Source organism: Acanthaster planci, linkage group LG16, assembly GCF_054643075.1.
Source record: "Acanthaster planci isolate LZ-2023a linkage group LG16, COTS_SCS, whole genome shotgun sequence".
NCBI lineage: Eukaryota > Metazoa > Echinodermata > Asteroidea > Valvatida > Acanthasteridae > Acanthaster > Acanthaster planci.
Genome location: NC_141792.1, coordinates 13,033,176 through 13,043,608, shown reverse-complemented (window position 1 = coordinate 13,043,608; position 10,433 = coordinate 13,033,176). Strand labels below are relative to the sequence as shown.

Here is a 10,433-nt window from a genome sequence, read left to right as displayed (position 1 = left end):
ATAAGCATGAAAATTTATATTTTGTTCTTGTGGATGTGACCCTCCTAGCTTAAACCGTGGCCCCCCCTAGGTGATACTGTGACCCCCTTAATGTCTGAAGCTGGCGACGGGCCTGAATCAACGTGAACTTTTTGTCTGCAAGTTGCTGTGCCGTAGTGACTTCCTGCTTCCTGCGAGTCGTAGTGGGCGGGGCCATGACCTGCAGTAGGTTGTATCGCTGGGCGGGGAAAAATTTGAATGGGCGTGGTCTGTACAATAGTGGATCTGAGGGCTAATGGGACCGTGCTGGTCCCGCGTTCACCCCTGCAAAAGTATATTTTTATTTGTTTGGTTGGTTGGTTGGAGTTTTGAAAAAAAAATTAAAAGAGGAAGAAGTTTGGGGGGATTATATCACTGCCCTTCCTTGCTAAAATGCATATAAAAGCCTTTCTTACGATGTCCCCCCCCCACAACAAAATTTTGCTCCCTTGCTCACCAGATCCCCGCCCCCTCGTACTAGTCTGCCGCCTGGGTTCAATTCCGCCTCACGGCGACGCGTCGGTCACGGTCACGGTGATCATACTAGAGAAAGGACACGGAGGCGGGACCGGTTTGAAACTCCCAGGGCATGACGAGGGACTCACAGCCTGCCTAGCGAGGGGAGCCACCAGATGATCACGCCCACTGTTTTTTCATAATTCGTGCCCATCAAATCATACCATTTAGACATTATCTTTTTAAATCAGAGCTTGTGGTAATACGAACCTCAAATTGCTGAATTTTTTAATACCTTCGTTAGCGAGAGCGTCAACTCCGAGCATCAGTTGATCAGGACTGCATAAAACAGCCGTATACAGTAGTTAATTAATTATTATGCGATGACATCATTTTTACTAATTCGGTTCTTGCAATAAACTAGACTTCATGTAGGCTCAGGCCTGCTCATAAAATAAAATTTCCGAATATTTTTATGTAATTTTTATTTAACTATCTTTATTTTTAATACTCAGATTTGACGTCTGATTTTAAATTAAAGCCTGTTACAGTTATTTTGGCAATCACTTGCCTGTACGAGCTTAAACATGGCATTCACCTTCCGTGACAAAATGAACTAGACATGGCAAGACGGTAGAGGTAACTCAGAGGTAATTAATTTTCTCCTTCAGGTAAATTTTAGTACTCAGCATGTAACCGATTTGATGTATTTAAACATTTTTCTGTCAGGTTTGGAATTTTCTATCGGGGAAAGGACGTCCATTAGACATTTAAACATGTTTCTTTCAGTTTTGGAATTGTCTTTCGCCAAATTTCGGTACCCCAACTGTGGGGTCCTACGTCCGCTGCGCTCCCACGAACATGACGAACGGTGGGAGCGGGGGCGGAACGTGGGAGCGGGGCGGACGTCGGACCCCACAGTTCTGGGGGTACCGTTTCGGGGAAGGGAAGTCCATAAGTTGGGCCTAGTGATATTTATTGCAATTTATAGCTTTCAGGAAGAAGTTGCAATTGAGAAGTTTCATATTTAGCAATAGCCTAGGCCTTAAAATGGATAGTGTAAACATGGTAAATCATGGGACATAAGTAACAGAAAGAATTCCTCGGGTGTCAGGGCATCGGACATTCAGTGACATTGAACTTTCAACTTTAGGCCTAACATTAGTCATTAGTTTTCATTATGCAGACATCATAAACGTGGCAAAGTTGGGTTAAAAACATTTAAAAGACAAACATCGTATTGGGGCGGCATGCACATCCAGGACAGGAGTTTCACAAAATGGCAGGTAGCAACCACACCAACTGCAACGAATGCGCCCATACATACTGATCAATAAAATGATTGTGTAATCTGATCCCCTGACTCGCTGGTGCATGCGTACATTGTCATAGTCGCTGTTTTCATCGGTTAATACCGATCGTAATCACGTATATTGACCAATTGCACCCAACACACTCATGTTCATAACTGAAGTGAAAGCTGCAGAAAGAGTTCCAGTTCCATACACAGACATCTCTTGACACTCTGTTCACAAATCCTATGAGACTGGTTTGCAAGAGCTAAGTAGGCCTATTTTTCCGCTTCGATATGTTTCCTCCAAAATTTGACTTTTTTTTGCTTTCTGATGGCTGATAATTCTTGAACATGTTTAACTGAGAAATTTTTATAATCCACTCGTTTTTACCAGGTTTTAACTTAACTATAACTGTTTTTGTTTTGTTGCTAGGCACTGATCTGAGAAGAATGAATTGATGTAGCTGTCCCATTGGCACAATGTTGGAAGGCCTTGCTGCATGGGTGTTAAACACCTACGTTGGAGAATATGTTGAAAATCTTAACACGGATCAGCTATCCATCGGATTACTCAGTGGTAAGTGCCATGTCCACCTTGAGCAGAAGCGTTTCCTCATCACTTGAAAGAGACATTTTGGTCAGGAGTGTTCATTTTGCTAGTAGCGCGCGATGCGACCATAATGTGTGCATTTCCTAGTTGGTCACGGACCAGCAAAGTTCATTTCGACCAAAAGCAACCTCTGTCGCTAAGAACACTGTGCCCTCTCTCGGTCCATCTTGAGGCTCATAGTTTGATGGAGTTTCAGGCTCTGTGTGTTTACCTAGCAGTGATTTTCATTGCCTTGGGCATGTGCACGCGGAGTACGCACAAGCATTTTCAAAACAATCTGTCAGGTCTTTATGAGGCAGCCACATATGCAGCACCAGTTTGTTCTGATGTTGTCCCAATGTCTCCATTTCTCACACTAGAGAGTAGGGTTAATTGTGCATAGTGTGAAATGCTTTGAGAGTTCATCAGTACCGACATGCTTATAATAGGTTATAATAGTAGGATAAATGTGGAAAATTTCCACCTGAGAAGAGAATTCAGAGGGCCATTACCTTGAGTAGTTCCAGTTCTAACACTCATGACATCGGGAAATAGTTTGAATGTGACTTTGTATTCCCTTTGTGCGTTTTGTATTTGGGGAGAGATTGAAGTAATAATAACAGCGAATCCTCAAGGCCTCCTTGTGAAGTCAATCCTCCAGATGTTGGATTTGTAATGTAAAGTACAATATTTTCTTGATGACAGGTGCAGTAGAGCTAGAGAATCTACCTCTGAGGAAAGATGCCTTGAAGAATCTGGATCTTCCCATTGAGGTCAAAGCAGGTAATTGGAAGAAAATATGAGAGTCCTTGAAGTTGGCAAAAAGCTGGCTTTCTTTTTTTTCCCTCCTAGAACATCACAACCAAGTAAATGTACTTTTCCTTTTCAAGATTGTTTACATTGGTTTTCTACGGTGTAATTCTTACAAAAAATTGCATCAAATTGTCCTGGGGGTTTGGTTATATTTAGGGGAAAAAAGATAGTTTCACGTGACTCACCTGATATGAAGTTGAAAGAAAGATGTACAGCCTACCTTATTTTATATGTGATTCACATTTCTGAATGACCCTGGTTTGGGCTGAGGAGGCTGAAGGCTTGGTCCATTATCATGATTTATTGGTATGCACTATGCTGGCCCATTATCTTGATTGGAATGAGGTCAGTTTGCTCTGTTATCCTTTTCATTATTGAGACTTTCTGCCCAGTTGAAGCCAAGCTGTGAGTTACCTAAAATGCGGCACCACCAATGCTAGCATATTCTTGCTTGTGTTGAAAGTAATTCCTTGTCTGTTTCTGTCCGTGTGTGTCCAGGTTTCATTGGGAAAATCTCCCTGCAGATCCCTGTACGTCACATTAAGAGCGAGCCCTGCGTCATCTCAATCGATAGCCTATACTTGGTGGCTGGACCTGCTGGCAAGGCATCTTATGATGAGGAGCGGGAAAACCAGGCTAAGAAAGACAGGAACAGAAAGCAACTTGAGGCATTGGAATCACAGTGGAAGGTGAGTTCACGAGAACTGCAAACAAGTTTGAAATTTTTTGCTGTGGCCATGTCCGAAGCAGGTGTCTAGAACTATGGCCAGGTCTATTGTCGGTGTGTCCCTGTGTACTGTACTATTTTCAGTTTTGACACTAAAGGAGATTTGCTCTGTTGGAGCAACTTGTCTCGATCACGTTTCATTTTTTTGGCAATATTCAACTTCTCTGAGATTTCCTGTCCTTGTCCTTTTTCCCCCAGGCCAAGTTTGAGAAATCCCAGCCCGAGGCCGGATCATCCTGGTACGCCTACTCCACGTCACTCTTCTACAATGTCCTTGAAAACATTCAGGTAAACTCCTCATTGACCTTTTGCAGTCAACAGATCAATAGCATCCCAAGCTATCAGTTTGAATGCAATGTGACCATGGAAACATTTCATGTATAGTAGCCACAAATCTGATTTGTATGAAAATTGGTCTCCAAATATTTGAGCAGTCCTGAGTATTGTTCTACCCTATTCTCAAATCCTTCAACCCCCAGCAGATGATCTTTAAATTCATTCTTTATATTTCGTCCCCCAATTTGGCTCAAGCGAGAAGAATGTATTATAAAGTTACCACACATTGGATTCTACAGGAACCAGGAAAGTTTAACCCGGCCCTCCTGGGTGATTGGTCTAAAAACCCTGCCAGACATAGTATTTTGCAACATTTGGCAAAGTGGCTTGCCTGCCCAGTGTAACAAGATCCAACAGATCAACTATCTCCAAGGTCAAATGGCCTTGAATTTTTGTATTTGGCTGCTGTTGATATCCCAGTGCAGCAATGTGTACCAGACTTTGACACCTGCTCTAAACTGTGCTGCATCTGGCAGGGTTGGGACTTTGACACCTGCTCTCTACTGTGCTGCATCGGGCAGGGTTGGGACTTTGACACCTGCTCTAAACTGTGCTGCATCTGGCAGGGTTGGGACTTTGACACCTGCTCTCTACTGTGCTGCATCGGGCAGGGTTGGGACTTTGACACCTGCTCTAAACTGTGCTGCATCGGGCAGGGTTGGGACTTTGACACCTGCTCTCTACTGTGCTGCATCGGGCAGGGTTGGGACTTTGACACCTGCTCTAAACTGTGCTGCATCGGGCAGGGTTGGGACTTTGACACCTGCTCTATACTGTGCTGCATCTGGCAGGGTTGGGACTTTGACACCTGCTCTATACAGTGCTGCATCTGGCAGGGTTGGGACTTTGACACCTGCTCTAAACTGTGCTGCATCTGGCAGGGTTGGGACTTTGACACCTGCTCTATACAGTGCTGCATCGGGCAGGGTTGGGACTTTGACACCTGCTCTATACAGTGCTGCATCGGGCAGGGTTGGGACTTTGACACCTGCTCTATACAGTGCTGCATCTGGCAGGGTTTGGTTAAAGCGAATGTATGATGGGAGAGGGTGTAGTTCTGATAATTCAACAAGATCTTGTAAGAGTGTGACAGGGTTTGGATTTTTTTATGACAGTTGAAAGTGAGAGACGTTCACATCCGCTATGAAGACAGCACCACTGTACCCAACGAGAGCTTTGCATTTGGTATCACCATCAAGAGTTTGTCAGCACAGAGCACAGATGAAAATTGGGTCAGTTTGTTCTTTCATTTGTTATGTATGAACAAATTTAAGATTAAACCTACCCTTCCCCAACTACACAGAAATAAACAGTAGTAAAGTGTTTAATTCTGTGGGGATAGGTCTGGTAGGCCAAGACAGCTGGCTTTTGCATTGGGTTCAACAGCCTCTGTGCACAAAGTCCCACATGGGCATTTAAATTTATGTGAATGGGAAAGGTTAGGGCCAGCAACCCTTGGGGGGGTAGGGTTTGAGAATGCTTTTGGCTGAAATGTGGCAAATAGATGTCAATATGATTTTGGGCCTTTTTGTCAAAATTTTGCCAAAGTAGTTTATGAAGCAGGATAAAGTTGAGTGTTGTATCTAATTATAGAAATTATATAACACAGAGGCTTATGAATAATTTCATATCCTGTGGGTACTGTAGGATTGTTGAAGCCTCATTGCATTTTTAACCTAGATTGAAGGAATATGGAACAGATTGATGTACAAAGTGTTGACTGGGAGGTTATTTGCTTGTAGACATAAATGTCCACATTTTGTGATGGTTAATTTGGAATTGGTTTTGCATCGTTGATTTGACAGAAAGCCAGAATCGTGCAAGGAGAGGAGGGCGCCATGCGCTTCAAACTCCTACAATTGGAGAACTTTGCCATTTACTGGGACACTAACATCGAGCTGTATGGAGATCTTGACATCAACGACTTAAGAGTGAGTTGGGTAGTTGGAATCTCCTCTTCTGTAATGAATTCAGTGCAGTCACCGCTGAACTATTGTGTGTTGAATTTAATTGTTATTAAAGTTAATGATAATATTTAAAATTAAACATTTCAAGGTATTTCTTTATAAAACTACTTTGCAAATACTATTATGAAATCTTTTTAGGATGCTCTACAGAAGAGAGAAGTATCAGTCGATGCACCAAGAACCCAGGTAATGCTCACCAAAATTTATAAATATTTTTCGGAATCATGGGTGCCCAACTTTCACTTTAAGAGACACCTTTATTAAGTCAGATGCTTCGTCTTTATTTTGGTTGGTTCGAAATTTTATATTCACTTATTAAGCTTTGCCAAATGGAAGAGATGCTAAAACTGACTGGCATTTTGTTGTATGTCGTATTCAAATTGGTGGTTTATTTTATTCTGGTTTGATCCTACAGCATGATTTCCTCATCCAACCTGTCAGTGCCGAAGCCAAACTCCGCCGTAACGGCAGCCCTTTACCCCTGCGATCCCGCAGCACGCCTCGCTTCATCTGCGATGTCAATCTCCAGAAGATCCCACTGTCGTTATCGGGTGATCAGTACCACGGAATGATCGCCTTAGCCAGGGAGTTTGAGCGCAGCGGCCGGGCAAGACTCTACCGGAAATGGAGGCCCAAGGTGCCAATCCAAGCTGAGTGAGTTAGAGGACAAAAATTCTTGATTTTTTTTTTTTACATTTTGATTCTGGACATAAATGATGGAGTTTACAGATTAAACACATTGACACTTGGACAATGAAAACTTTGGACTAGATAACCTACTAGATCACAGATGGCGTATTTCATGGGTCCCAGATGAAATCCTGTCTATTCTCTTTGCGTAACTATGTCTGAAACATTCTAAGAGATGGTATTTTCATCACAAGTCCTCACACAAGACCAGTCACTAGTTAGAGGAGAAAAGGAAGCTTTGGTCAAAGTTCATGTGAATAACTCGTGACTTGAATGGATGACTTATGATGGACTTGAAGGGACTTTTCAGGGTGTCGACAGCAACACTATTAGGGGAAGATTTTCTGAAAACTGCGACAGCTTGAGTTACACGACTGCACTTGTGAGAGAATGCTTTTGTCAACTTGTTGCAAACAGCCCAAGATTACTGGGTTTTAGACCCTAAATGCCACTCCCCATTGAAATGGAATTGATGGATGTTTACATTCAGTGCTAAGAAGTGGTGGAACTTCGCCATCACATCAATACTGCACAGCATCAAAGAAAGGAATAAACGAAGATCACCTGGCTTCATCTCAGAGAGAATACGGAAGATTACCTGCTACATCAAGGCCTACACCAAGATCCTGGAAGGCTCAACACCAGACAAGGAATTAAAGGTAGGCAATAGGTCATCACTTCAGACACACTGCAACCAAAGTTATTCCTCAAACATACTGGGATTGTTCCTCAGTGTCAACGTCCTCCAGGCCAAAGCTGACGGCAAACCCAACCCCAGCCTACCCATGTACACCATCCTCTCCCATTGTATGTCCACACTATTGCACCAGGTCAAAGCTGACAGCAAACCCAACAATCTCCAAGCTGTCATTTACAGAGTGTAAACTTCAGCTGACTTCAATCCATTCCAGGCATCAGCTCAATTCACACCAGCCCCAAGACCAAACCCAATCTTACCCTAACCCAGGCTCTAAACACTACCTGTAGCACCTGTGAAGCTGTTCACCTTTTCTTCTCATTTTTCATGTTGTTAGGCGTGCATGGAAGAGATGGAGAATGATTTGGAGTTTGAGGAGCTACGACTTCTGAGAGAGTTGACATATGGACAGGTGGAAAAGCGTATCGCAGGTGGAGAGGTACATAACTCAGCTCAGGTTTAATGCTACCCCTCTTGAACTTATTCTTGAAATGTTAACTCTAAAATGTATGGTCGCAATTCAAGCCGTTTGTCAGAGTTTGAATTCTGGTTGTGATCATTATCTGTTGCTTTTGGTGTCGTTACTCCGTCAGGAATTTTTCAAGAAGCCAGATCAGGAAGCATCCCAACAACAAGGGCTGATGCAGAGATGGGTGTGGGGATGGGGAGGGTGGTACTCTGGTGGAACAGCCTCCACCGACCAGACAGATTCGGTTGGTAGTACTACCCCTGCTGGATTGGGAAGAGCCAGTGGGTCTTTGTCACCTCTTCCCATAGGTAAGTGAACCTCTGGCTAAGCCGCCGTGGAAGTTGAATCCAAGACCTTCCTTTTTCTGGCCAGATGCAAATCCTGCCATAGAAATGGTATGGTTGGAGTTTCCACAACTTAGCCTCGATGCTTGGGTTTTTAGTTATCACAGTTTTTAAAATTAATTTCAATCATTGTCACCTGTTAATTCCAAAGTTGGAACCTAAGGGACGACAGTGCTAAAGAACTGATAGACATGCACCTGATAAATAAGCCATTGACAGTACAAATATCTACAAACTGCAAGTGTTTTTTCTAAATCATAATTTGAGTTTTTTTATGGTATCAAGAATCATTCTTTCTTATGCAGATGAGCAAGAATTGATGGATGTGATTGGTGACCCCATGGCTGACAGCACCCTCCTCAAACGAGACCACGTCTTCGCTCTTCTCAACCTTAACCTCCAAGGTGGATCCTTTAAGCTGTGTAGCGCCGCTGCCGCCCCTATGACCCAAGACTCCGCCCCCACGCCATCCAAGAGGAGAGCAGACAGCATGGCGCCCATCATCGAGTTGGAGTTTGCTGGCGTGAAGATGAGTCTGGAGTCCAGACTGCGGACGAGTTCGATGCTGTTCAGGGCTAAGCTGGGGGCACTGTACGTTCGAGATGTCATGACTAAGGGATCGTTGTTCCCTCTCTTGGTGTCACCGCAACAGAGAAGGGTAACTGAAGACCAATTTTGAATCCGTAACAATACGTTGTTAAACAAGCGTACAGTTTCACTTTCCACCTGGCTGTCTCCGTGTTACCTTTTGTCAGTGAGCTGGAAATGTTCAGACTCTTCATTAGGAGACATTAGGGTGTCTAAAAATTGATCAGAAAAGACTGCAAATGGAGTGAGATTGAGGGTAGCTCAGATGATAACACGGTCTCCCAGATGGTTAGCAAACAATTCAAAGTGTTTCCTTTGAACTAACAAATTGTTCTTCCATTCTTTCAAAAGGGGATTTTCTTATTGTCAACACTGCAGTGTCTTCAAGAGCTTAGTTGAGCAATATTTATTGATTTTCTACGCAGGATGAAGGGTCTGGTACCCAGTCTCGTCAGACCTTTGGCATACTGGCCAAAACCAGTAGTTCCTACATGGCCCAGAGCGCTGCCTACAAGAGACAATCCTCAGAGGAGACATTGTTTGAGATGAGCTACGAATCTAACCCCCCAAACTCCAACGCTGACTGCAGGTGAAGGGTTTTAAATTCTTACTCCAGGAACATTTTGGCTAGAAAAGCTCCTGATTTCAAGAGTTCAGAATTTGAGAGAATTAGATTATGCCAATTGATTATATTTACGGAGAAGTCATCTTCCTTTTGCCCTCTCAGATTGGAAATCATCACCCGTCCCTTGGACATGGTCTACAACCCCTCAGCAATGCAGCGGATCTCTGACTTCTTTGATACCTCCACCGCCAAGGCCAGAGGTCTTGCATCCAGACCCTCGGAACTCCATCTCACCCGCATGGCAAGGTTAAGATACGAAGAGCTGAAGAACCAGACTAAGCAGGAGTTGAGGCATACCTTGGACACCCTGCTGGAAGGAGAACAGCAGGTACACCTTTTACATACAACAGGGAGTTTATTCAGAGGGGGAACATCAATTAGCCAGACGTCCTCATTCTCCATAATTGCTGTTTCTTTGTAGAGTCAAGTCAGCCGATGGGATGTTCATCTTGACATCTCTGCCCCTCAAATCATCATTCCCGACAGCTTCCACTCAAAGGATGCTATGCTGGTAAGAGTCCAACTCTGGGATACACACAGAGATAGATGATATACATACCTGCCAACCTGTTGTACTCCATCCTGAGGTCAGGTTTCACCACATAATAGATTAGAATTTTAAATGAACTGAGGGCTGATTTAAATACCTTTTAATCTGTTGTGCAGTATTGCTTAACCTCAGGAAGGAGTACGACAAGTTGGCAGGTCTGGGTATACCTTGCTCCGATGCAGCCAAAGCCAAAATTTCAATTTTTTTATGACCAAGCTTTTTTCTGAGTAAAGTTGCTTGGGCATTGAAAATTTCATAATTTGATTTCAT

General features: G+C 43.5%; 1 protein-coding gene across 3 annotated transcripts in view; it reads left to right on the top strand.

Moving 5' to 3' along the window:
- Positions 1 to 961: 961 nt before the first annotated feature.
- The window catches only part of LOC110979057 (intermembrane lipid transfer protein VPS13D-like), a 41,677-nt gene continuing 32,205 nt past the window's right edge, over positions 962 to 10,433 (top strand). For 2 of the 3 annotated variants that reach the window (XM_022234547.2, XM_022234545.2), the window contains exons 1-16: positions 962 to 1,145; positions 2,202 to 2,345; positions 3,063 to 3,140; positions 3,669 to 3,859; positions 4,096 to 4,185; positions 5,349 to 5,465; positions 6,039 to 6,164; positions 6,339 to 6,386; positions 6,616 to 6,854; positions 7,381 to 7,549; positions 7,925 to 8,026; positions 8,181 to 8,364; positions 8,706 to 9,058; positions 9,414 to 9,577; positions 9,716 to 9,941; positions 10,035 to 10,124. In XM_022234547.2, the coding sequence (XP_022090239.2) occupies positions 2,249 to 2,345; positions 3,063 to 3,140; positions 3,669 to 3,859; positions 4,096 to 4,185; positions 5,349 to 5,465; positions 6,039 to 6,164; positions 6,339 to 6,386; positions 6,616 to 6,854; positions 7,381 to 7,549; positions 7,925 to 8,026; positions 8,181 to 8,364; positions 8,706 to 9,058; positions 9,414 to 9,577; positions 9,716 to 9,941; positions 10,035 to 10,124 (2,274 nt within the window). In that variant the 5' untranslated portion in view covers positions 962 to 1,145; positions 2,202 to 2,248. The remainder of the gene's footprint in view (positions 1,146 to 2,201; positions 2,346 to 3,062; positions 3,141 to 3,668; positions 3,860 to 4,095; positions 4,186 to 5,348; positions 5,466 to 6,038; positions 6,165 to 6,338; positions 6,387 to 6,615; positions 6,855 to 7,380; positions 7,550 to 7,924; positions 8,027 to 8,180; positions 8,365 to 8,705; positions 9,059 to 9,413; positions 9,578 to 9,715; positions 9,942 to 10,034; positions 10,125 to 10,433) is intronic. The other variant, XM_022234546.2, reaches the window with a different exon arrangement.